General features: G+C 39.4%; 1 protein-coding gene across 4 annotated transcripts in view; it reads left to right on the top strand.

Moving 5' to 3' along the window:
- The window catches only part of ZNF143 (zinc finger protein 143), a 37,910-nt gene extending 17,118 nt beyond the window's left edge, over positions 1-20,792 (top strand). For 3 of the 4 annotated variants that reach the window (XM_042038215.1, XM_042038214.1, XM_042038218.1), the window contains 10 exons: positions 1,432-1,506; positions 5,525-5,644; positions 6,635-6,710; positions 8,595-8,720; positions 11,687-11,866; positions 12,964-13,191; positions 14,450-14,598; positions 15,948-16,109; positions 16,909-17,055; positions 18,829-20,792. In XM_042038215.1, the coding sequence (XP_041894149.1) occupies positions 1,432-1,506; positions 5,525-5,644; positions 6,635-6,710; positions 8,595-8,720; positions 11,687-11,866; positions 12,964-13,191; positions 14,450-14,598; positions 15,948-16,109; positions 16,909-17,055; positions 18,829-18,912 (1,347 nt within the window). In that variant the 3' untranslated portion in view covers positions 18,913-20,792. The remainder of the gene's footprint in view (positions 1-1,431; positions 1,507-5,524; positions 5,645-6,634; positions 6,711-8,594; positions 8,721-11,686; positions 11,867-12,963; positions 13,192-14,449; positions 14,599-15,947; positions 16,110-16,908; positions 17,056-18,828) is intronic. The other variant, XM_042038217.1, reaches the window with a different exon arrangement.
- The last annotated feature ends 7,082 nt before the right edge of the window (positions 20,793-27,874 follow it).

Here is a 27,874-nt window from a genome sequence, read left to right as displayed (position 1 = left end):
GGTGATGGAATTGTGAAGAGGTTACAGCATGTACTTTCCTTCCATAAGCTGTTTTCTTGTGCCATCACAGCTGCTGGCAAAGTACAGTAACTGGGATTTGTGCATGTCTCAACATATGCACATACATTCTGTTTGGATCATTTGTTTCTAATAGTTGATCAAGTTCTAATTTCATGTCAGCAGTTCTTTTCTCGACCAACAACAGGAAGTTCAGGATGAAGTAATTCAAGTCTCCTTTCTGTGCAGGTTCTCTCCTCTCCCTTTAAAAATTCTGAGGGAGAAGGGCCCAAAATGGCTATTGTTTTCCTTTGAAAAAACACCCCAAAATTACCTGCTTTCTGACTCTTTTCGAAAAATCTTTTTGTAATGTACATTTGCCTCTGCTTGGGAACTTTCCTCATTACTGTTCTAACTCATAGTTCCCAAAAGTATATTGCTCATAATTGTCTGATTTAGAGAAAAGTCTGAAAACTCTTGTGGGATGAGTCTCCAAGCAAACCGCTGGGGGCTGATGCTTTGGGCAAGATGCTTTACACAAGCACCAATGTTCTCAGGAGCCTGCTGTGGCCTCCTGCCAAACTGTTTTAGAGAGGAAGAGAATCACTTAGACTAGGCTTAGGTGCATCAGTCTCAGCCTTGAATATAATGGATGCAGAGAGTATTGTGAATGCCTGTGCTTAATACAGAGACAATTAAGGAATGGGAAACTATGCAAAGTATACTTTCATTTTTTATACAGTGACCACTAACATCCTGTTCTTTGCTTCATGTGAGAGAGTTTGGGGTGGTTTTTTTGAACAGGGTAATTACATTTTTATTTAAATAAAATTTTCACATTAACATCTAACAGTCTTTCAAATATTTTTTTATGAGCTCCTTGGAAACAGCAATGCCTTCCTCCTCCTGGAGACTGTTCTTAAAAACAAACCTATGTAGTAATACCAAAGTCCTTGCTTAGTTGTAATTTGACTAGTTCAAATTGACATGTAACACATTGTCTTAGGTATTTTGATTCGAAAAGCAGTTGTGCTGTTTGAAACAAGTACATTCTGCTTAACAAGGAGTGAGAGAGATATCTTTATTATGAAAGATGTAAATGTTTGGGGGTTTTTTTGTCAGAACTCAGTATTGTTAAATTCATTGATTTATTGTAATACTTTTGTCAGTCTATTAATTTAACATATTTAGTTCTTGCAGTCTTTCCTACCCTGTTATAAAACAACTTTGCTATGCTCACTTTGCCTGTTCTGTAATGCAAGTGCTACAAGTGGTGATTTTTATGTAAGCTCATGTACTAGAGGATAACCATGTTCCAAGAGGGCGCTAGAGAGCTATAAAATAACAAACCCCCAGAACTGTCTGTAACCTCTGTTTCTCAGATGAATAAAAATAACCTGTAAATGTTTTTCCCATTTCAACTTTGCTTTTCAGGTGTCTATTGATGGAAATGACAGTGTTAGTAGCACAGGAATGATAGGTGAAAATGAACAAGATAAAAAAATGCAGGTAAGTGCCAAATACAAAATAATTAAATATATTTATTTCTTTTGTCTTTTCTGCCCAGCAAGGTGCATGATAGGGAGCCCCGTAGCCATGAACTAGGGTCTGCTTCTACCCTTCAGAAGTTATAGATTTCAAACTATACAGGTAGATTATATTATCTCACTCTGTGCAAGATCCTGTCACAAGATTTTTGAAAGATCTTCTAATACCTACTGTTTTCTATGGGGCGTTTCCTGTTAAAAGGTAATTTAAAATTATGTTGGTTTTCTAAGATTTTTCAAGCTGACCTGAGCATTTAATCAATGAGAGTGTAAGTATTCCAGAAGTTCTTTTCCAGAGAAGAAACTGACTTTTGACAGTACTTAGAAAGTACTCAAGTACTTAGAAAGTCTCAATTAATAAATTTCTTCTAGAAGAGACCATTCCAGGCATATGTCTGGAACTGTTCTCCTTTTGATGACTTATTTTGATTCCACTTGCCCTTTTAGGCTCCCTGACTTTCATAGCAGGTTTTATTAGGAATCGGTAGGTAAGTGTTGCTCCTAGAGGATGCTTAAAGAACAGAAAAATACTTCCATTTCTTTTTCAGGATCCATGTTGTTAGTATATAGTAGTGTAAAAATCTTTCCATGGGAAAAGATTAATGTAAAAGTTCAAAGGGTAATGGAAAATACAGGTGCAACTTACTAAGTCTCAAGCTTTCTTTCCTGGGATCCATAAAATTATGTAAGGAGAATGGTATTTGACACTATAAGGTATTTTATTAAAGGTAAAGACAAAGAAAAACATATTCTGGGCTTCAAATACACGACAAAATTAATACTAAAACCTCCATATCCTCACACGTTCAGATGACAAAATCAAAAATGGAAAAGTCATTACACTGAGAATCGGGCTTCTCTGGGCAAACCTTTTCTCCTTTTTCCTTAATTTAAGAAATAATGAAGTAGACAAAGAAGAAGAATATCTTCCAAGATCAAAATACATTATCTGTGAAAGGAGTAATTATAGACTCACCTATGACAGCTCAAATTTTCTATTCTTAATCTTTAACAAGTTAGGTCCCACAATATTTAAAGCTGCAGACTCTTCACTTTTGCCTGTGTGGCATGACTGTGGAAGGAGAGAATAGCTAATACATTCATTATTTACTGTATTGGACTATATTTCAGAAAATGAAATTAAGAAATTCAGAGGATTTGCACACTTGTAGGTTAGAATAGGAAAACTCCAATGAACGGCAAAGTTGAAGAAAGAGTAAGATAAAAATCTTTGTTGGTTTTACCTGAAGTAAGAGCCTATTAAGCAAAATTACCTGTTACCAGTATCCACCTAAATATTGATTTTGGCCTCAGCCCCAAAGGCAAACTGAATGTGGAGGTGATTTTATCTTATACATATATGGCAACATATGTGCCATATGGAAATGCGCCAATCTTACGAGCATTATATGTTCCAAACAAAACAAGATCTGATATTTCAAAAAGGTAGTGAGGCTTAGTCTCAAATTCTGACCCTTGTAAGGTGACTACAGTTGGCCTTCAGTTGAAGGGGCCCAAAGCTATCAATTATGTATGAAAATATAAATCATTCTTATATCTTGATTTAAATAGATACCTGCTTGTAACTCATTCTGTATTAATAGATAGTATATAAACCTCATGTTTAGATGTAGAATTAAATAGGTTTATATTTATAACCTTTTTAAGTACACAGGTAACAGAACAGATGTCACACTGCTAAGCAGCCACTCAGACTTGCATGTGGTTAGTTAGGTGTTTCAGCAAAGAAAAAAAGCATAAAACCTCTTTGTGATTTCTACATAGGAAAACAAAAGACTCTGTGTGCCCAAATGGATATCTCGCTATTTCCTTTCAAACCTGTCATACCCATCTGTTCATAATAACACTTTGGTTATATGATTCTGCTTTTATGTGTGCAATAGAAAAATCTGATCCAAGATCTTTGTTTTTCTCCCGTGTTACCTCTCTGGACTCGGGATGCGTTTGTGATCTTTTAAAAATAGGGGGGTTTAATCCTATTTATTTATTCTATTTAAAAGTATTTGAAGTGCACTGTTCCTCACAGTTTCACATTATTATAAAGGTGCTTTATTCCCCCCCCCACCCCCCCTTTTTGTATCCATCTTAATATTGGTAAGATTGTTGCTGGTTATTTCCTTGCAGGTATCAGCACATTACAGACCTGTTTTCATTTTCTTTTAAACTTTGGCATACTTGAGCTTTATAGCAGAACTTAGCAAGTATATACATATTGTTACATGCTGGAACAACAAAGAAATAGTCGTAGGTTTACTGATAGAAAAAAAAAATTAGTGCTTCAATGCAGGTCTCAACCAAGTGTATTCTTCATGATCCTTAGTGTATTCTTCATTGATCCTTAAAGTGACTCCTGTGATTCATGCTGTCGTAGGCTAAACAATAGGATCAGTAATGGGTTTCTTGATCCAGGAGGTTGTTTTCCTCTGTGGTTCCAGAGAAGATTTTCTGAAGTGATGGAGTTGAATGTTTCAGCTGATTAAGAATTTCGTATTGAACTTTGCTCCTTTAATCATAAGAACAGCGTGAAGGTAATAGGTTATCCTATCCTCTCTGAAGAATCTGTAGGAAAAGTATTCCCCATCAAATTTCTGATCTATCTGAATAAGGAAATAAAGGTCTGTGTGCTGTTGCAAGGCTACAGTCTCATTGGTTATGAGGCAGATGTGGTGGGAGAGCTCAGATACTGTGGTGATGGATCCAGGCTCTTTAAACGGGCCAGGTGGGGAGGGAGAGGAGCAGGAGCTGCCCTTCCTGTGGGAACAGCAGGACTGTATAGGGCTTTGGGATGGGAGATGGCTCAGACCAGCATGGGTGCTGTGGTGGTGGCTGTCTGCCACAGGGTGCATAGTCGGGAGGAAGATGAGGCCTTCTTCAGACGACTTGGAGAAGCCTCATGTTCACAGGCCCACGTCCTCATGGGGAATTTTAATATCCTTGGTATCTGCCAGAAGGGCATCACAACAGGGCACGTGAGGAGCGTTCAGGAGTTCAGGGTGGCAACTGGCAATCTAGAGCAGCTGGCACGGTGAGACGCTTTGCAGGGCCTCAGTTGCCAAGAAGTATTAGTTGAGAATGTGAACACTGGGAGCAGACTTCAGGAGTCTCCATCCTTAGAGATATTCAGAACCCATTTGGATATGGCTGTGACAGTTTGGGATAAAATTGGATCCGTAAGAAAAAGGGAGGTGGTTTAAAAGGACAGACCTTTTAAAAGAGTATTGATTGCTTTGCATGCAATTGTATCAAAGTGCTTATTTGGGCTTCTGCCTCTGTGTTCGGTCTGTATGAATGTCTCCTGCACGTCAGGGTATGAAGGAGCCTTTACAAGGGGTTTCAGCTGCCTCCTGAAGCTGTGCTGTATATTTTCCTGTTGTCATGCCAGAAGGAGAGTAGAACCTAGCTCATGTTGCTCCAATTAGCTTGATGAAAATACACGCATGGCAGATCAAGTACAAAATGCTTTCCTTCATTTTCAAAAAGTGCTCATTCTAAGGACATTTAATTATTGTTTGGCCTTTCCATTAACTTATCTTTGAAGGTGGTCTGATTTATGACTAATCTCCCTTAGGAACAGATATAGCACCTCAGATGTAATCTAAGACTTGTCTACTAATTTGGTCATTTTACCACTGTGCTTTTGAATTATTTGCCTTTGCTATTTGGCTAATTAATGCAAGCTTTTAAATTTGCTAGGTACAAGTAAATATAGCAGAATCATGAGAATTTGATTTTCAGTTCTTTAGTTTATTTATTGAGGACTCAGAAATATATGGCATAGCAAAGACAAACAAAAGAAACCTGTCAGAATCAGCTCTGGCTTGATAGCAAAATAAAGCTCTAAATATCAAGCTCTTAGTTGATAGCAAAATAAACTTCTCTGATTCATTTTGGTTGTTGGTTTTTTTTCAGTGTGTGGTTTGGTTGGGGTTTTTAAAATTTTTTTTTCTCTTTCACTTAAGATTGTCTTGCAAGGAAATGGAACAAGAGTGACTGCAAAATCTCAACAGACTGGAGAGAAAGCCTTTCGCTGTGATTATGATGGCTGTGGAAAACTGTACACAACAGCTCACCATCTTAAGGTGATAAGATGTAAAATGTGCATTTCTACTTTGTAGATAGGATTTTTTTGGAAAGATGATGTGGTTAAAAGTAATAAAAATTGAGAGAGCCAGTTGCAATGGGGCTGTTCTGCCAAATGTTTATTGGATTGATTTTACAGTGATTGGTGGTGCTCAGCTGAGTTTTCTTAGTGTTCTGGTTAGATGCAGGTGTGGGATCACATTAAGCTGCTATATTGGCAGCATGTTGAGCTTGCTTCCACCAGCAGTGTCACAGAAATTCTGGAATCCAGCATTCGCTTTACGAACTTTACATGTATGCATGATGTGCAAAAATTCCAGTTTTTGAAATATTTCACTATCATAGTACAAAGCGAGACTCTTCAAAACTAATATTCAAAGTGAAAAGCTGGAGCATCTTTTCTTCACAGATGTCAGCTTCTTAATTGTCTTCCTTTTTTTAAATTAAGTAAAGGAATTACTGAAATGGTAAATGGTGTAGGGATGCTCACATTCCAGCTGAGGCTGAGACAATCCCTTGCTGATGAGGTAACCTCCTCCCCGTGCTGCTTTGTCTCTGACTAAGTACAGGAGTCAGTGAGGGGTTGGCTTTATGAGTCACTTGCTAAAATGATGTCCTTGCTGTAGAGGTTTCATGCAATATAAAAGCATCATTGGAAGCATTCAGTGGAGTCAGAAATCAGAGAGTGGGCTCTGAGGCATATTTACCTACTGTCTTTAATGTAGTGCATGATGGCAAATCTGCATGTATTTACAGAAGTGTTTTGTGCAAAACGGACTGCCAGATCAGGTTAGACCTTGGAAAGAGACATCTTTAGTTTTAGGGAAACATTGTTGCCATATTTCATTATTCATCACTGATATAAACAGACACTTGAATACGAATCTTAGTCAGATAAATAAAATATGTTGACTTTAAGAATGAACTGTTTCTGTGCTGAAGTAACCAGATACAACATCTCATTAAGTCACTGTATTGGATGTCACCAGGTACATGAAAGGTCTCACACAGGAGACAGACCATATCAGTGTGAACATCCTGGATGTGGCAAAGCCTTTGCAACAGGTAATTTTTTGCAGACTAGCTCCTCCTGCTTGTTGGTGTTTGTGTGTGAATAAAGTAAGTTTTTAGTATTGCCTTTTTTAACTGCTAAGTAGGTTGGGAGAACTGGGAAAAGAAAGTAATCTCTTCAGCTAGTGTAGCATGTAGAAAGGACAGAGGATTTAACTCTTACTGAAGGGGGAACAAGGTGAAACACTCAACACTTACCTTACTCTTCACCTGTCATCTACAGTCAAACAATGTTAAAAAATAGGCCTTTCTTACCATTAAACTAATAGTGAAAGTTAAATGAGGTGATAACAGCAGGCTGAACTTGTAGGCTAGAGGCAGATTCCTGATCTTCTGGTCTAAATTTGAAAGGAACTTTGATAGAAGAGGCTGGTTTAAGTGTTCTTTATTGAATTTGTATCAGAGTGACTTCTGTCATGAAGTGAACTCTCCATTTGTACAGATTACTCTGCTCATAATTATGCTCTCCCTGATGTTGAATTTGATTGTGTAAAATGCAATTATGAGGAATGAAACATGGAATAAGTGGAAGAGCAAAACTTGTTTCAAATCTTATTCTTTCACTTTGAATGTAAATTAGTATAATGCTTAGAAAAGTTGGGCTCTGTTTTTTTAGATAAGGTATTTTTAAAATAACTTCATCTGATCTAATACATTTAATACAATTGCTTTGAAGAGAAATGAGCAAAAGAAATGCTGATGCAAAAGTCAAAAGGGAAACAACCACACTTTTAAAGGGCTGCACCTGAGTTTGTAAAGGGACCTCAAAACTATGTAATGAAATAGTCTCTTCCTTTGCAACAAACTGGTGTATGGCTTTAAACAGCTGTTTGTTTATAAATACTATATTTTTGGTCAGAGCTATTGTATCACTGTAGTTCAACAGTCTTTGCCTTGGACAAAGTTCACTTTCAAGTACTGAATACTCTTTGATTTAAATGTTAAGAACTCTCCTGGGCTGGATCATGAAACTGAGTTTAGATGTAAAAGTGAATTAGTGCTCAGCTTGGTTCACGTGCTTCATGCTTATAAAAGCATCAAGAATAGGAATTTCAGCTGTTTTGGGGAGAACACTCTGAAATTAAAGCAGATGCTATTTTCTTACAGACTTTTTGTAGAAATGTGTACATCACTTGTGGGTACAAGTGAAATTCAGGTTCATTTTCTAAAACTGCAGTTTCAGGCTTCTTTAGTCATAATCCTTTCAGAGAGGTGCTGAAAGGAAAATCTTGGTTAAATGCTCATTGCAAAATAATTTTCTAAAACGACAGTTTCAGGCTTCTTTAGTCATTATCCTTTCAGAGAGGTGCTGAAAGGAACATCTTGGTTAAATGTTCATTGCAAAATAATTTATAGAGGGCCTGATCCAATGTTCACTTCAGACTGGTGGAGTTTTTGATGATGATGAGTTCCTAAAAGTGATCTTAAAGAGCGTAAGTGTCTGTGACTGCTCATGTGATTTTACTGCCGACTTCATTAGTGGTATTGCTTTTCCTATGAGCAAATAATTAAATGCCATTTTGATGACAGTAGTGGGAAGAAGTAAAAACTAGGTGGAATGCACAGCATATGGCTTCCTTAGAAGGCAGAATAAATATTTGTCCAAATTGTAATAATTGCAGTTTATCGTTCTGAAGGGAAGGAGAAGCATTATGGAAGTGTATTTTTTTCAAAAATAAAGAATGAAAGAATTTCCAAACTGTCATCCAAAGTTCTGCTGCTCTGTAGGGTAGAATGAAGAGCTTGTGAAGAATGAAAGAGTAAATTTTACTCATCAACATTCCTGATTGGAATGGCAAACACAGCTTTTGCTGGTGATGGTTTATGAGTATCCTTACTTTGTGCTTATGCTGTGGTAACATCCTTTCTGATCTCCAGGGTATGGGTTAAAAAGTCACGTGCGAACACACACTGGTGAAAAGCCTTATCGGTGCACAGAAGAGAACTGCACCAAATCCTTCAAGACTTCAGGAGACCTGCAGAAACACATTCGGACCCACACAGGTACTAGCAGCACGCATTACTATTTGCTAATTCACTTAGGTGGATTTTTAGTTTTTTCTCTTTCCTCATTCTGTGACTTTATACTTAAAAAATCAGCCTGTGTATATTCTCTTTCTGAAGCCCAGTGAGCTCAGCAGCATTTCAGCATGGTAAGCATTTACTGCAAATCCAGCATGCTTTTCTTGGAAAAAGTGCTTAAGCATTCACACTGCTATTGCAAATGCACTAACTTTTAGCAGTGCCTTACTGACATTGTCACTGAGTCGCTCACTGCCTTTTACAGTTTCATCTGCAGCCGTAACAGAACAAGGAACTTTTCTTCAATCACCTCTGTCTTGCCTTTCAGAAATGGCTTCAGTGTTCCCCAGTTTTGGTACTTTAATATAACTTGCATGCCAGCTTCATGAAGGTTTACTTTCTGAGCTTGTTATCCTGATTTCCCATCTCTTCTTCCAGCAAAAACAAAAATATCGTAGAAAACCAACTGTTACTGAAACTTGCACAGACACAAAAAATAAAACCTTACATTTTGTCTAAAAACATTAAATTGAGAGCCAAGCCACAAATTTTAGACAGCACACACTACACTCTGCAAAACTCTGTGGGTGTACACACGTGTAAACAAGTTTGCACAATGTCTCCTTTGTGCCTGTGATCTTAAAAAAAAAATAAAGAAAAACAACCCTTAAATGTAGGAAGAACAATGTATCACTTGCTAACCTATTCCATTAAATATATTTATGTCTCTTCTAGAACACTGACAAATTTTTTCAGTAAACTGTCTGAATTTTAGTGAGGCAAGAAGAAAAAGTAAAAGAAATAGGGGTTTTGATTTTTTTCAAATTAAAAATAATAATATGGGGGGGTGGGATGTAAATACAGGCAATAAAAATTGTAAAAACTCAGGATTACATTAAGATATTTCTGCTTTTTTTGGACTTCCATATAGAAAGACAATCTGTTGGGATTAGTGCTATCTTGATTATTAAACATCAGGATGAACACGTATCATCTCAGCTCTAGAAAAGAACAGTTGATATGCACTGCATCCAGTACAGACTATGAACTGAAAGGTTTCTGTAGTATGGACAACTTCATTAGCTGTGGACTGTTTTCTTTACTTCTTTATGGCCACAGAAGCTGTGTGGTAATTTAGTCTCTCTCTATTTAGCAGTTGAGACAAAAGACTTGAGCCAGCGCTGTGTAACCTACCCACCTGAACAGTATCAGTAATAGAATCATAATCTCCCAGCAGTCCAGGGGCCAGAGGTGTCTTATTTTAGATTTATGAGTGTTTTCAGGAAGCTAAAGAATGAGGAGAAAATTGCAGCAACTCCTTTGTGCAGGTGGAGGGAGCAGTATGCGCTCATGCCTTGTGCAAGCTGCAGCAGTGCACCCGGTGGAGGCAGGTCTGGGCTCTCCCACTCTCTCTCCTGGCTCAGAAACCTTTCCATTCCTTTAGTAGGTACATCAGGGTCAGCACTTTCTTCATTTTCTGCCTATTTTAACCAAAAGTGGCTTTCCCCCCTCTCTTTGAGTAGAGTCAAGTCTCACTTTCAGTGCCATCAAATGCTTGCCTCGGGTTTCTCCCTGACTTCCCCAGACACTCAACTTTGGCATCAGAAAAGCTGCTGTGGAGGGTACCTCGTGCTGCAGTGGGGCAGAGCTTCAAGGCTTTGCATTTCTAGTGTTGGAATTCTCTGTCACCTGGAAACAGGTCGCTTTGCTAGGAAGTTCATTCGAATTTGAAAAGGCCCCTTCAGGGACCGGTCGGGTGACATTCCTGCGGGCATTGTTTAAGAGCGATCTGTTGTGGTTTCTGGTGCAGGGTCTGTTGTTGGGTGGGGTTGGCTCTGCAACTCTGCTGCTTTCAGACGCGTTTGGGGTCTTGGCTGAAGCAAGGATTAGGGGAGCCATGGTAACACAACACTGAGGCGTGTACAGGGAATGCACACTGCCTTGGCAGGAAGCTGGAAAACCTTCCCAAAACAGCTGCCCGAAGGAGTGAATAGTAGTTTCCTCTGCCAAGGAGCGAACTGCTTAGGAGTTTCATGGTATTACTGTCTATCAGGACTTGTTCTTTTATTTTTAAGTACCTATTGTTGTATCTGTAGTGGTGTTCTGCTCTCTCTTGCTCTCAGATTCTGCTCTTTGGTAAGCAGCACAGTGCAGTGCAATGTACTTGGCTCTAGAAGTGGCAAATTACACCAGGACAGCCTGTCAGTGGCTCGAATTTCTCCAAATTTAACCCCCTTTGCTCTCCTTCTCTGTGTGCTTTGATAGATCTGAAAGGTCAGGGTTATTGGAGTATTATTGGTTGGCCTTTTCTACTATTCACAGTGAAATGGTTTGGTGCAGTGATGTAAATTCTTGCACTTAAACTTATATTACACAAAGAGATTTAAGCTAAAATTTGTATTTGTGATTTGCTTCGGTTTGGGGGTTTGAAAATTGAGTTTCATGGCTGCTTCTCTTTAGAAAGTTTGTTCTTTTTTAAGGTTAAGTGCTTTCTATAACAAGTTTTACTAATCCGTGTTTATCCTGGTTATATGTTAAATCATGAAGGTATTTTTTTCATTTTAAGAATTAACAATTGTCAAATGTCAATGGTATGATACACTTGGTTTGGATAATATATGTATTAGTTGGGGGGGGTTGTTAAATAGTTGTTAGATTATGGGCAGTGCGGAAGCTAATCCAAGCAACTGAATCTGTTCTATACATGTTAAAGTCCTAATCTAAATGCTTGATAATTTAGCTTACAGACTGTATGGTTTTCCTGAATTTTGCTAGTTTTGGCTAAACTAGAACACTCCACAGTGGCATGTTCATGGTATTTCTGACTGAGGATCTTAAAGATAGAATTAGGTAGATTTAGGTTCCTACATTCCAGTCTAAGTGTAATTTAGGATTTTCATTCTTTTATAACTTTTGTGTGTGTACCTTTTCTTGTCTTTTTTTTTCAGGTGAAAGGCCTTTCAAGTGTCCCTTTGAAGGATGTGGCAGGTCATTCACAACATCTAATATTAGAAAGGTTCACATCAGGACACATACAGGCGAAAGGCCTTACTACTGTACAGAGCCAGGATGTGGGAGAGCTTTTGCCAGTGCAACTAATTATAAGAATCATGTGAGAATACACACAGGTATATGAGTGATTTATTGTATTTTGAGGTGGAATCTGCTTGGGAGAGGCTGTGTCATTCTCCTTGTGAACAATGTTTTGGTGTGTTGTAATTGGGTATAGTCATGTTTATATGACTTGGCTTGGTACTTCTGTTTGGGCCTCTTCTCCCCTCAGCTGAGGATACTTAAGTAGTTAGATTTCCCACCTTGCTGTCAAGGCAGAAGAATTTTGGTTTGGATACAAAGTCTTTTAAACTGGACATTGGGCTGAATCCTTATTATGATTCTGGGGCTTGCCTCCCTTGTGAGCTGTTTCTTAAATAAATACCAGTAAAGGACAAGTCTGAGCTTAACTTTGGCTCACTTCTATGAGTCACCCTTTCATCCCAGCTGTATTTTCCTTGCTGCTGGAACTGTGGTCAAAATTTCCTTTTTTATAGACTGGATGTGAAAATACTTATCCAACTTGATTTTCAGGGTTAGTGAGCACAAATAATAAGCACAAATTTGAAGATTCTAAAATCTAAAAGCCAGTGATAGCCATATCAGCTTGGTAGCATTATCTATTTTATAGAAAAACAGACAAACTTCATAGAGGGGCATTTTGTATCTCAGTTTATATTTTTAGTTTACATGGTAATTTGGACACTTGTTTCATTGATTTTAAAATGAAAGGTGCTTCTAGATGAAACTATAATTGTCTATACACATGCTTCCTGTGGATTTCCTCAGAGCTTTAAAGACTCAAAAATGATACTAGCTAATCAACATGTCAGATCATCAAGGAAAACTATGGGGCTTCCAGTAATAAAGAACAAAATTCTCAGTACAACGACAAACTGAAATTGCAGCTTTCAGCCGGTATCATTCTGCCTTCATCAGAAGGATATTTTAGATGGAGTGGTAGGGAGGAAAATGGGCCCAACTTGTACTGGCAGTAGCTCTTAAAAAAAGACAGTTAGAGGTTGCATTGATAAACTTTGTGAGGTTGAGCTTCTCTGCTGCCTTTGAAGTCAAAGGATGGTAATGAAGGTTTGTCCCTAAATATCATTTGCTGGCAGTTTTTCCTGTGCATCCTGAATCAAGTTCTCTTTATTCCTTTTGTTTTCCCGTGCAGGGGAGAAGCCTTATGTCTGTACAGTTCCTGGCTGTGATAAACGTTTCACAGAGTATTCCAGTTTATACAAACATCATGTTGTACATACTCATTCCAAACCATACAACTGCAATCACTGCGGGAAGACCTACAAGCAGATCTCTACCCTTGCTATGCACAAACGGACAGCACACAACGACACAGAGCCCATTGAGGAAGAACAAGAGGCTTTCTTTGAGCCACCTCCAGGTTAGAATTGCAGCCTTTGAGTCTCTTGTTGTTAAAAAAAAAATGGGCTGGATGGTATTTTTCTGGGAGATTTTGATAGCCAAGGAAATTAAAGCATAGATAAAAAGCTAAAGTACTTAATAAAGATATCTTAATTTCTCTGTAAGACTTCTTAGGGTGGTAGGCAACTTGAGAACAGAAATTGCAGGAGTAATTGGCCAGATAATAAACTCATTTATAGCACTCACAGGGTTAAGGAAGAAATTTGAGTTTCAGTCTCAGCAAACCTGCTAAAAATATGAATGTGGGGAAGGGACCAGAGGGAATCTAAGCCCATTACAACCTGCTGGATTTTTATTAGGGATTTTTCAAAGAGTGTATATATAACACCGTGGCTGGTGACAATCTTTTGTGTGGGAATAAAGGCTCTTGCCTTGAGAAAAAACATCTGGTTTTGCAGCACAGTGATATGGGCTGGATTTGCTGTGGCTTAGAGCAGTTTCTGTAAACTGTCCTGTCAGAGATGAAAAGGAGCTGCTGTGGTGCAGTATTCCTCAGAGTATACTGTTCATGGTATCATGAGTATTGAATCCTGTGAATATATGGATCAGACTGAAGGAAATACTGTGATAGGACAAACACCACTTGTCAAATTGTGATTTTTAGATGTTCCTGAAGATCAGAAATATCCACACAAACTGTTTTGGTTAGAAAAGTTGTTTTGCTACACGTTTGTGGGAAACTGCACTGAATGCCTCAAGCGGACTTGCTATATCCTAATTCCTTCCTTTAAAGGAATGATAAGATTCATTTGCTGAGGTTAAACATTTATCAAGATAATGAACTTACTTATATCTTCACACAAAGGCATTGCTGTGTTCTTCCGTATGTTTGTTAATTAATAACTTTCTAAAAAAAATTTCCAGTTGTGTTTGTATGGAGTCCCTTGCATGGAGAGGTTAACATTTAATGAATAAATTAGAAATGTTTGTCACATTTTAGTATTTGCTTATAAACTAAAAGTGTAGCTTCTTTATATGTAGTATTTATGTGTCTTTAAACTCATTGCTAGAAGATTATGCCTCGTGTTCCCAAAACAGGATTTTCTGACTTGCTTCTGGTATCTTTCCTTCTTTTATTTTTCTCATCTTTCCACTAAATTTTTTTGTTGGAGTGTTTAAAACCTTCAAACTAGACTGGGACTTAATCCTTGTAATTTGGTCTCGTGGGAGCATTTAGAGTATGTAAAATATCCTCTTGCCTTCTTTCTATCAAACAGGTCAAGGTGAAGACGTGCTCAAAGGCTCCCAGATCACCTACGTGACAGGTGTAGAGGGAGAAGATGTCATTTCTGCCCAGGTCGCTACAGTTACTCAGTCAGGATTAGGCCAACAAGTAGCACTAATATCCCAGGATGGCACCCAACACGTAAGTAACCAGTGCTCAAGGGCTGACAAAACCATGCTGAGAATTGAGGCACAGGTTTGCAGATTCTCCATTGGCTCTCTGAAATCACTTAGGAGTCTTGATAAATGTGGGTTTCTTAAGGAAAGAAGCTTCTTTGGAGTTGCATCAGGATATGTTTAGGTTTGTGCCTCCTGTGGAATGCCTGAGTGAAACCACATATTTTGACACATGTAGCTGTATTAATACAAAGTTAGAAGCTTGGGCTCTCCATGTTCTCTTTGTCTCTCTGCAAAGGGCTGTTTTAACAACTGTTATATATACAGCCTGTTTCTGAGGTTTCTCACAATTCCCAGATTATGCTGTTAATTTCTGACGGGCATATTCATTGTCTTGTCTGCACACACTTTGGGGGGCTGAGGGTGGGAAGTCTTTTCAGTCCAGGTGCTTCCTTTAGAAGCAGTTTGGCTGGTAGTGTGCAGTTCTTACCATTTCTAACATAAACTAAATGATAAGGAATGCTTTGATACTATTTTCCACTTGAACATTACTATGGCTGTCTTTTTTTTTAAGGTTTTTCATGGATACATATTTTTAAGGATTTTATATGAAATTTCTTTAGAAGGGGATTTCAGTACAACTGTCTTGATTCACTATGGCAATATATTGAAGGCTTATGGGAAAAAGTTTCTATCTTAACTGGCAGGACAGCTGAAATACCAGAAACATATGAAAGATATATTCTGAATTCAGACTGAAATGAAATATCCAAGGGGCCTGCTATATTGGCAGCTCTGGATATTGCAGGAATACTAAGTAACTGGTATTTTTACCCTCTAAAGTGAAGGCCTGCAGAAGCCTTGACATAGAATTCTTACATTTAAATTATCTTTCAGCTTGACTTCAGTTGTGGGATTTAGTACCTTGTAAATCAGACATCAAATTGTATATCTGATGCCCTAATACATTTATACTGGAGACATCAGTAATTTATATCATTAATTTGTTATGGATTGTTTATTTGTGGTTTAAATTCTAAGCCCTCATAGGTCTGTTTACTATTTCCATCAAGATCAAAGTATGTCGGGTGGTACGCCTTGAATCCCACTGACCTCTGTGTAAGACACATGCATAGATAATCTGTTATGCTGTTATTTGGGATGCACTCTGACTAACATGGAGTTGTAGACTCTGGGATTGGGTATGCAACCTCTTTCTTACTACTGAGAGCCATATTCTTTTCTGTAGACAGGTAAGTGTATCTGAAAGGTCATGAACTGTTAGAGCCCAGCCAGTGAGGCACATGGACCAAGAGCTCTGACATGAGCAGCAATCAGACCCTTCTTTGCCTCAGGAGCTGCTCTGTGTTGCAGGTGAACATATCCCAGGCAGACATGCAGGCCATCGGCAATACCATCACCATGGTGACACAAGATGGCACCACCATCACAGTCCCTGCCCACGACGCCGTCATCTCCTCTGCGGGAACACATTCCGTGGCCATGGTCACTGCAGAGGGCACCGAGGGACAGCAGGTGAGACACTGTCCTGCACACCTGTGTCACGGCCCTTTAGGAGCGGGTATCAAACGGCCACCTGAGCCATCACACTTCTGTCATTGATGGAGATTTATCTCAGCAAAGCATTTTCCACCACCTGGCCAACACATTCCCCTCATAAGTGCCTGATGTGTTCTAGTCCAGTGCTATACATCAGCAGATGGCAGAATGTTTTAAAAACAACTGAGCACCAAGAAAAATTTCTGAGGTACCAGTCCAATAATTTCATTTAGGTGTATGTAAAATAAGATCTAGAAATGCCAAGCATTTTCCCCGAAGTCACGTGGTAAATGAGTGGCATAACTAAGACTAGAATCCAGTATGAACTGTAATTTCAGTGCTTAATATTATGGGACTGTAATTTATTTGGCAGATGGGAAACATTTGTGTAAGCATATATCTCTGGGTTGGATTTTAATATACAGATAAAACAGCTAACTTTTTAGTCCAAATATGATGATATAATCTCTAAGTTAAAATGCATTCTGCTGTTCTAAAATTGCACCACATGCAAATGAAGATAGTTATTAATCCCTGTGTAGATAATCACAGGTCTTAGGTGCATTTATTGAATTGCTGCAGTCCTGAGGATGTTTATATTTTAAGAGCTAGTTGGTAACTTAGAGAACACAGTTACGGCAATTTTCTTTTGCACAGTACAGTTATGCTCATGAGCGATCCCAGCTTTGACTGTAACTGTGAAGGCAGTGGTGGTGTGAGGTCAGGAGCAGGAAGAGATGTGTCATGCAGATGATTCTCTCCTTTTGTCCTGAAGGTCGCTATTGTGGCCCAAGACCTAGCAGCATTCCATAGTGCCTCCTCAGAAATGGGACACCAGCAGCACGGACACCATCTAGTGACTACAGAAACTAGACCTGTTACATTGTTGGCTACATCCAATGGGACACAAATTGCAGTACAGGTAAGATGGGGATAAATGGTTTTTTGGAATGTTTCTTACTTCTAGAGCTAGGGCTCCTAGCCAGGTAACAAAATGATTTGAATAAGCTTGGTTTCCCTGGAAAAAAAAATAGCCCACAACCATATGATCTCATATTTAAAATAATTTATAGGATTAGGAAGAGGAATAAGCAGCATCTGATTTTCCAAATCTACTTGTGGAACTCCCAAAAAAGGGGAAGGCTGGGGGAGGGCCAAATGAGTTGTTCACGGAGTCACAGGTTTTCAGTGAAAAAGTGCTTTTGTTCATCCTTCAGCTTTACATATAGAGCTGACACATATTAAGCCAAACTCTCAAGGATAAATTGCTATGAACTTAAAAAAATTAGCAAATTTGTTATTTCAGCCTTGAAATGCTAATAGCAAAGTAGTGCAAACAGTTATATAGAAAGATTAATAATCAGAAATCTCTGGAAATAGTGACCTTCTGTTATGTGCCAAACCAGCACAGTACAAGCAGTCTCTGTAAACAGTTCCTCACATTGTTCAAACACTGTCAGGAAAAGGTAGTTTCTAGGTATGAAAGACCTCTTTAGAGCTCAGGTTGAAAGGAATAGTATTAATATCCTCGAGCAGAAACAAGAGATTGTTATTTTACCCTTTGTTAAATGGAAAATAGCAAGTCAGATGCTGCTTGAAAGAGCAATGAAAGTCGAGAAGTTCTGAAGTCCTCTCTTTTGAGCTAAGTTGGCAGTAATCAAAACTGCCTGTAAGAGAAACCATGTCAGAAGGCAACTGTTTGCATGAGAGCAAGAAAAAAAAGTAACTTGCACCCTCAGCAGTGGTCCTTTGAATGAAAGGAAAACAGACACTCTCTGCACAAGCCCCTCTTCTGTTACCAGCAGTGCAGCGTTTGGTTAAGTCTCTTCACATTAATTAAACTTAAAATACACAACTAGAAGAGAGACAATTCAAAATGAAAATACTGTTGATTATTCCTGAGGGTTTGATTGGCTTTTCTTTTGTACTTTGATCCTAATAAATGAATCCATTTGGTTTCTAAATACAGGTAAAGCCAGTAGCCTGATAGTCCGATTGAAGCCCTAACAAGGTGAAAACAGAGGTCTTGACTTGAGTGGCTGCAGAATGTGATATGCAGTGACTGTAAAAATAACAAGTGGTACTTAGAACTGTTCCATTAGCTCAGACAATCTGGTTTTACCTTTCACACTCTCATACGTGTTTCTCCTGAGCCAATAGCTAACGACCAGCTTTATATTTTTTTGTGAGGTTGAGGTTGTCTTCAGTGTTCCCATTAACATATTATAAAACTCCATGGATTCCTTCCCAAAATTGTGTCAAAAGAGCTGACTTCGTTAGAATGTTAAGAAAAATGAAGACGTTTGTTTGCTTTACCAGCGATAAAATGTAAGGCAACAGCCACTGTGATTTCTGCAAGCCTTGTCTGAGCTTTGTAATATCTGCCAAGTTGAAATATGACCTACTTTGTGGGTCGTGAAGTGTGTTTATCGTGCAGCAGTTCTTTGAAGCAAATGTATTTGGTAGTTACATAGAAACTCAGCTTAATCTCCTATCAGCAGCTATCTTAATTGTCATGCTGATTAGATAGCTGCTGGTATATATTACCCACGAGAGGTGTGACAATACTGATCACACTTATTTGGGCTGAAGTACTGTTTGATATCTAGATCTTTGCTTTCAGATCTTTTTTGATGCATTTATTATCCAAGTGTAACATTTTGGATTTATTTCTGTTTCAATGCATTTGTTTCAGCTTGGAGAACAACAGTCTCTGGAAGAAGCCATTAGAATAGCCTCCAGAATACAACAGGGGGAAACACCAGGGATTGATGATTAACTTCTAAAACTGCTACCAGAACAATAGAGTGAAAGGTATTTTATTTTCAACCAACAAAGGTCCATGCCAGCAACAGCCCATAAAAACTTTGAAGTCCCCTACTCACTGATACTGTGTACACATTTTATGCAAGAGTGAAGAACATTTTCTAAGTTTTGTGTACATAACCCTTGGAATGGACTGACATCATCTACTTCCAACTGTTGTATTCAGGAATATGGAATTAGGATTACATAGTAAACTTCCTTGTTCTCTTTTCATCAGATTTCAGACTGGTCTACAAGCAAGTAAAAATAGAAGTATTGGAATTAATTTTTACTGTCATGTACAAATAATGAAGGCATTACTGAAGATTTCAGCTGTTTAAATAACCATTTCAGGAACCCTTACAAGTAATAAGGCAACAAAGCCTTTTTAAATTGCATTCCATCAATGGAAAAGTCTTGGATTTTGAGCCTACTACTGTAAATCTTCGTATTTTGATTTGTTTCATACAGATTTGAATACTCTTTAGATTATCTACCCCATCTCATTCATTGTAAATACAGACTGTTAATGCTGGAAGTGCTAATTATATTATCTTTAAATTGGATTATGTACAAAGAACTGGTTGTTCAATATTAAAGAAAGTAAATCTAATGATTTTGTTTCTTTACATATTTTACTTAAGATGTTACTCTCAAATTATTATGCAATAAAATATAGCAAGATTGTATTGTTTAGATAGGATGATATTGTTGTGTGACGTATTGTTTTACTTCTTACTGAGACTGAAGTTCAAATTATTTATTTACGGCCTTGTATAAATTTTTCCAAAGTTTATTTATCATAAACTTAATTTTTTGACATTAATTTTGATCGTAATCCACTATAGTGTATTAAGCAAATACTGGTAATAGTTATTTCAGACATTCTAAAACACTACAAGGGTGATTTTCACTAGAAGGTGAAGTTACCCATTTTCAAGAGAACTATTTTCAAATGGTGCATTTGCAGCAAAAGTACAAGTACTAACAGTCTATTTTCAACAGTTCTGAGTGCCTGCTGCTACCATTCAGTACCTAGGATGTGCTGATAATCAGTGCTTTTGAAAATCAGGACACAAGTTACTAGAAAAAAGGGATTAATGATGATGTAAGTACAATGCTCCTCTCCAATTATCATTCTGTAAAGGAGAAAATCCATTGTAGATATGTCTAACACATACAGCAAAATGTAACTTTCAATTTTTTATATGAAGAAGTGTTTTTACTCGTCTTGTTAGCAAACTGGTTAAGCAAGTTAAAATTTTTTGGCTTCCTGTAAGATTCAGTGCTTATTTTAGGTTAGTGTCAAGAGCACTTCTGAAACTGAAGTCTCACCTTTTGCCTTCTCAAGGGAAGGACTGAACATCCTCTGGACAAAAAGTTTATTAAGGAATCCCAAGTATTGTGAGGGCACATCCTACATGAAAAAATAAAGTCCATAACTAAGTCCCTTGAGGTATTTGACCTCAGAAAGGCCAAGTTTGAATAGAATGAGCCGGTTTATTGTGAATTACTGTATCAGTGTGGGTTGCAGCCTTTTATGTTTTCTGCACGGAGGCCAACTGTAAAGTGCAGTGAGAGAATACAGTATTGTGGGATAGATGGGCACAAAGCAAAGGCTATTTTCTGCATAAATTACAAAGTAAAACTTGGAAACATTTAGGTTGTCTGTAACTTTTGTATAGGATTGAGGTTGCTTGCTCACTTAGGTGCCAGTTTTCCTGAAATGTTGTAAATCTTGATATCCCATGGAGATAAATGTACTATGCAAGGAGGATTAATTGCCTGTCAACTAGATCAGTTTCTTAGTACTTCTCACCTTTTAGAAATTAAAGTTGTATCATTTGACATGAATGTTCAAGGTTGTTTTTTTTTTTTCTTAAATTTCATTACTAATAGTTTCTGGAAACAGTGGCTGGAACAGTGGCTTTGACTTAGCAAAGAAATAACTTCAGCTCTTACTTCTTCTCATTTCCCAGGACATTTTCTGACCACTGTACAAGTGTGAGTATTCTTTCTCTTTCATACAAGTTGGTTTGCTGCAAGGTGTTCATTCTCAACCAGCTCAGTCAGGAAAACTGTAGTATTTTTAAAATTCTTTCTGTGACTGTTACCTTACCAGTTACTCTTGCAAAACTCCCAAGTCAAAGGTAGTGCTTCCGTGTTTTGCTAGCTACCTCTACAAAGGAAAACTTACTGAATAAATAAGGTAGAGTGACTTAGACTGCTCAGTGTGCAAAGAGAATCTGAGGTGATTATGTGTGTCTTAGCTGCAAGGCCTGCCTTATCTTCGGCGTGGAGAGACCTTGGTGATATTCCCCTCCTGCTTCCATTCAGCCAGGAGTGGAAGGAGCAATGTGTTTTGGTAAGCTGATGCTGCATGTTGGTATTGGAAGGTCCTGTAAGGGAGTTTAGACAGGACAAAACTGGGTTAGATAGATAGGAAAACTGGCAAAAAGCCTATCAGGAGGAGGAAGCAAAGAATATGACAGGACTGTGTGTTTGGCAGTAGACATCTCTATACTTCACCCACAGTTTTGCCCCTCTCTTGAAAGTTGTCTCAAAGGGAATGCTTCGGCACACTAGAAAGAAGTAACTTGTAAAAGATGAGCCCTGTAAAATAAGTCAGCTCAGTGTATCACTGCCTCTTACAGACTGACTTCCCCCATTTCCAGTCACAATTTTTCTGTTGTATTTGAATTCCAGGCCTATACAATTCTCCCCATAAAAGAATAAACCTAAAGTCTCTCCAGACCTCGCAGTCAACTTTTCCCTTTTAAGTATTTCTCCCGTTTTTCCCTATGGTGGGCTTTGCTTTACTGTAGTTTAGTGCTCCTCCTGATAGTAAAAGACGGGATTATTTTCGGTGCTCCAGGCTGATGACCTATCGTGCCAGACACACTGCTAAAGGGCTAATAGTTTTCATAAGAGTAAATCCTGCTGTAAAGAGCCCTCGTCCCTGCTGTCCCTGGTGCTGTGATTAAGCCCAGCTCAGCTGACCGATACCGCAGATCCTGGGTGTGAGACGGGCACGTGGTGTCTGCCCAGCACACAAGGACGGTGCTCACGGACCTGATAAACAACGGCTGAGCTGGGAAGGCCGCTCCTCCTCAACTTTGCTCTAGTTCCTGACCCTCCTAACCCCTCAAATACGGGATTTGTCTGACTGGCTGCGCTGGTTTCTGTGAGGATTGTGCTGTAGCAGAGAAATCCCTCTGCATTGCTGCGCTCTTCCCAGTGCACTCAAAGGAGCCCTCCCCAGGGACAGGAAGCCATTTAATCGGTATTTAGCCACAGGGAAAGATGGTGTGGACTAAGGGTGTGATCCAAAGTGTTTCTGATTCTGGCAATTCCAGCTCTACAGCTGCTGAGATTTGTCAGAGGCTACACCTTAAGCTGACCAAGATGCAGAAGTGCCCTCTAACAGGGCACTCTTAAGTTTGTCATTGAATGGAAACAAATTTTCTGTAAAATTTTCTGTTTAATTTTCAAACAGCACAGGTGAAATTGTACTAATACTTGGGTGGCATGAAAACTGATTTTCTTGAGCAGTAAGGTGTTAAGAGACCGAAAATGACACGTAACTTGTGTCCTGTTCAGCTATTAATTTACAGTTGTTCGAAGCTTTAAAAAATGTATTTATTCAGCATGCATCATTTTGTCTTGATAGAAATTGAATGAAATTGCCTTGTCTTTGCAGATGTGTAAAATCAAACTCCAGCCCCTTGTTTCTAATAAGGTACTCCTGTTTTTTTTATTTGTAAAGTATATATTTGAACACCATTTTCCCAAAAGTATCCTGTGCTCTATTGATAAAAACCTTCTAAAGCATAGACACCTATGACAACAAAACAAAAAGCCAAGAGCCATTTCAGTTCTTTTGTTGTAGATAGTAAACTGCACTCAAGCCGAAGCACAGAAGCAAGTGTTTTTCCTTGTTGTCTTATGTGTATTGTAAAATATCCCATCAGTTTGGCATTCCTTTGATTCTATTTTTCATTCTGCTGGTGAAGTTCACTTGCCAAAGGAAAATCTAACAATCTCATTAGGCCATCACCATTAGCACTAAGTGGTTAACACCTTACACTATCAGGAAAAGGGTGATACCAGACTTTTTAACTGAGGGTTATATTCAAAGCAGACTTTAATTATCCCAATCAACATACAAGCTTACATCAATTATCCCAATAAACACAGAAGGCTATATCAACAAGTGAGCACTTGGTCCTACACAGTCTGTGTATTTATCTCTGCTGGAAATGTGACCCCCTTAAATCCAATCCATCTCAGGTTCTGAAACAATAAGAGATTTTCTTTGGGTTATTACTGTTCTGTTTAATTATCTGCAGCATTTTGCTCAAAGGAATGACAAACTATTTACACTTTCAGGGCACAAGTAATGGTGTGGAACTTTTCCTATAACAAAAAAGTATGTTGTTGTCAAAACCCTGTCTTTTGTTTAAATCTGTCATCAGCCTTTAGGTTGATTGGCTGCTGCTTTTTACTTATTTTTCAAGAGACTTTTAGACTCTCCATCATGTTACTGCTTGGTTCTTTAGAATTTGCTGAGAGGTTCTGAACAGGCATCTTAGTGAGGCAAGACAAGGAAGAGACATCTGGCAGGTCTGCTGGCATAACAGAAACTACCCACATGGATGTAAAAAGCTCCTGCAGGTGTAACAATGGTCCAAAGCTACATCTCCAGTGGGCTTTTTTTCTCTGGTGTAGGGCTAATTCAGCTTGGAATATAGGTTGTAATGACTGAAAAATCAGAAAGTGCGACAATGGTTTGTGGGACAGACAGGATTAGCTGCTTTTTGTTTTTAAACAGATACATTCAAGATAGTAAGAGACAGATTTTTTAAAAAATCTTTTTATCTGCACACCTAAAAATGTTTGTAAAATGTCTTCCCTTAAATGATGCACTTAAGAGATTATTAAAAGAAGAGCAGTAGGTTTGAAAAAAGGCAGAGTACCTCTTTTACGGTTTTGCATTTTCTCTGAAGGAGAAAAAGGAAAACAGGTTAGTGATACAGGTAAATTAGTAATGCAGTGACTACTTCGTTTCTCTGCGTTAGACATTTAGAGGTTTTTAATTGCTGGTACAAAATCTTTCTATTTTGATCATTATAACTTGGCCTCAACAGAGGAGTGGGACATTCTAATTGTACCTGTTTCAGTCATGGCAATCATTCTCTCTTCCACTTTTCAGATGTTTTGGAGGAAATTTCTTACCTGAATACAACTCTCAGAACAGATTGTTTTGCCATTTTCTTGTTAAGCAGATTTCAAGTGTTAGGAGGCAGACTTACAAGCAAAAAGAGAGTCACTAAAAACTGTCCAGAGTGTGTGCTCTCATAGTCATAGAGAATGACTGAATTGTACGTGACTGCTTGGCACAACCTGTGCTTTTTAAATGTACTTTGTGCATTTTAACTTCTGAGTACCTTCAGATCTTCCCTGAAATTCCTAGATTTTGGATCCAGAAGCTGTTCTTTACTTTGTAGAAACTGTGATGCTGTCAAATTCCCCTTTCTATTCTCTACCTTGTTCTCTTGCTGTTATTAGAGTTCCTGGGTGAATACATCCCTGAGAAATGTTCTCCCTGCCTGTAGACTATAGACTAAAAAGAGAACAAGGACTGACAGCATCAGCTATTGGCATGTCTTTGGATATACAAAGTCCATTTTTGATGGGAAACTTGTTTAACTCTGGACCTTGTAATTGAAGAGAAAGAGGTTGCCAGCTAACAGCAGCTGTTAGCAGCACAACCCCAGATAAAATAATCTTTAAACTGCTCACCTTTAGGCTGTCAGTGGCCCAGAGACAGTGTCTCCCAGTTGGCACACGCCCACTGAGACCCGTTGTCCCTGTATATGCCAAGTCTTGTGTTAACACTGGAATGCCATCACTGGCACTGGTGATAAGCACACTGGTCCCTGGGTACCTGCTGAAAACCAAGATAAAAGCTGGGAAAACAGCAAAGATCTATCTCTGCTCTCAGTTCTCCACCAACAGCCTTGGCACAGGTGGCTGTAGTGTTTCTGTTTTTCATAAAAGCAACTTGGCCTTCTTCCTCTTCTGCTTTTTCACTCCTTTTACGCCTCTCAGGATAAGGTGAACTCTCATAATAAGGTGAATTATGCTGGCTGATGTAGAATGGGTTTCAGACAGATTTTGGCAGAACTCTTCCAATTTGATGGAAGTGGTTTTGGAGGATTCCAGATGAGCTTGCAAGTGCAGGAATCCTGACAAGATGGCAATGCCACTTCTCTGGCAGTTCTGACAGCCAGACAAATTGGCCATTGTTCTATTTCTTCCCCATTCATCATTATTTGACTTCCCCTGCTACCCACAAAAGTTGGAAACAATGGTTTCATTGAGCTTGAAAACTCCTAGTTAAAAGCAGCTGTTTGCCTGTGAGTGTGTGCTGCCCCAGATAAGTATTTCTGGTAGCAAAATCTTTAGTGCACCATAAAAACAAGTATTATAAAAAGAAAAACCAATTTTGCAAATATATCCTGAAAACTGTTAAACCACCCAAATTTGTAGGAGTATCAGTCAGGCACTGCCCAGACATCAGTTTGTGTGCTGTTACATCTATTTGAAGAATCAAGGCTTAAGTCTGCAAGATCTGTAGCGGCTCAAAGGTGCAATTTAATCAGCTTCAGAGAATTTGGGATGATTTGGCTCGGAGAGTGTGACAGAACCTGCAGAGCTCCTCCTCACTCAGCTTCTTCCTCCTGTGGCGATGTCCATTGCTCAAGTGCTCTCTGCGAGGGAATTGGCTCTGCCGGGCTCTTTAGCCAGGCTGCTCCTCGGGCTCCTCATGCTAATTACAGGTGTCACAGAGCACAGGGAAGCAGAGTCCCACACTCAGTCTGGGCAAAAATCATCTCTTCAACACAACTGTTCATGGTCCTGTCAGACCTGCAGCAAAAGCACAACTGATGCAAGTTCAGAGCAGCACGTACGTAAAGCCTGTGAATCCTTACATAGCAGCTGTGTATTTTGTTAGCTACATATTTATTCAGTACTTCCCTTTCTTAATTGCTTTCAGATTGGAAATAAATTTTCTTCTAAAATCATTGTGTTACTGTTGTTTCCTTATTTCTCTCTTCCTTTTTTCCTTTCCTCTCCTGTCTTCTCTCCAGAAATGCTCTCTTCTCTGTACAAACTCTGAATTGTTCCACTTGATTTTGTCCCACTAAACTGTTCCAGTGATTAGTATTTCATTGGTTAAACTCAATTAAAACAGGGCTTCTGAACTTCAGTTTGCCACTTGCTGTCACCAAATACCTGGGTTTGTAGACTCCAGAAAGCATCACTTGTATTAGGTTGAGTTTGGGCAGGAAACTGCAGCTTTGACATTACAGGGGGAGGGATTTATTGAAAGTTTAAAGACTCTAAACTTTTCCGAAGGAAAGGAAACTTCATATATGACTGAAGCAAGCCACAGATAGCGGCTGGGAAGTTTTGAGTCACTTTATAAGAATTGCTTCGTGTCTCCCTCTGTGGACTCTGAACTGAGAAAGAGGTGGAGACAGTATTTTTAAATAGCTTTCTCTTACATCATCTGTTCTAAAACTTGAATGCTTCAGTTAGTACTTGCTATACAGTGCATCTCAAAAAAAAAAAGATATTTTTAATGGGATATTATTGTGATCCTAAATTATTGCACACCAAGGGTGTTTACACTTGGCTTGATGTAGCCCTATCTCTGTCCCATTTTCATAGGTTATGTTGGCTACTTTCAGTTTTCTGAAACCTGTTTTCAGTTTTCTCCAAAATGCTAATCTCAAAACTTGTGTTCATGTGGCTTTTCACTGCTTGTTCTGGAAACAGGACAGCTCCCTGCAAAGAAAGGGGTATTTCAGATGGAAGAGGTTAAAAAAGGAGGAATGGGTAGCAGAAGTGGAGTACGGGACACTGACATCCCTGTGGGGGCTGAGGTTCTGCTCTCATAGGAGGGTGCCATGGACAGCTCATGAGGATTTGTCTGCCGGGCAAGGACGGGGAGCTTTGGGGACAGGCCGGAGAGGCTGTGCTGAGCGTCCGAGCATCCCAGTGCGTTCAGCTCTGAGAGGTGGATCCTGGCACTGCCTCCATGTCCAGGGAATGAATGGTGTGCGTGCCTGGAGAGCCTGGGGAAGCAGAGAGGAACTCTGGCTTGTTTTGGGTTCTTTGGGGCTCCAGTGTCAGGAAAAAATCCGTATTTCTTCATGTGCTTTGTTACCCAAGGGGTTCGTTTTAAGGCGATTTGGTTCCGAAGAGAGAGGGACAGGTTTATTTGTTGGGTGTTACCAGACGAAAAACGAAGCCAAGAGGCGAAGTGGTGGCACCTGTAGGGAGACGCGTCTGATAAAACAGCATCCGTCATCCATCGCCTTTGGTGTGCTGGGACTGAGTCCCTTTGGAAGTGTCTTATGGGAGCGAACAGCACGGGCTGCGCTGAGGCTCCTGCGCTCCGCTGCCCTTGAAACCAGGCGCATCAAGCTATTGGAAATACACTAATCTGTTTGGTTGTGCTTAAAAAAAGAAAAAAGGCATCTTAAACTGGTGCAGAAGGTACTGCTATTATATTATTATTATGTATTAAATACTGTATTATTATTATTGAGATTTTTGCGCGCTCAGTTCTAGCAACCCAACGGGAGCAAGACCACGTTGCAAGGGAGCGGGGAGCGGCACCCTCGCAGGGCGGCGCGCTGTCCCGGAGCTCCCAGGGCGGTGTCCCCGGAGTTCCCCGGGCCGGGCAGGGCGCTCTCCCGGCTGCCCGGGCGCTCTCCCCGCGCCGCTCCCCGAACGCCGTCTCCGCCGGTTCCCGCTGCCCGGGCGGGGCCGCCTCGGGCTAAAATGGCGCCGGGCGCGCGCCTCACGGGCGGACACGTCCGCGCGGCCGCCTCAGGGCGGGGCCCCGGCCCGGCCCGGCCCCG

The sequence above is a fragment of the Corvus kubaryi genome, unplaced genomic scaffold (assembly GCF_017639235.1).
Source record: "Corvus kubaryi isolate FWS band 111438036 unplaced genomic scaffold, C.kubaryi_AGA036_p1.0 37392, whole genome shotgun sequence".
Classification (NCBI taxonomy): Eukaryota; Metazoa; Chordata; class Aves; order Passeriformes; family Corvidae; genus Corvus; species Corvus kubaryi.
The sequence above is the reverse complement of the archived record's forward strand: the minus strand, read 5'-3'. Positions and strand labels throughout refer to the sequence as shown.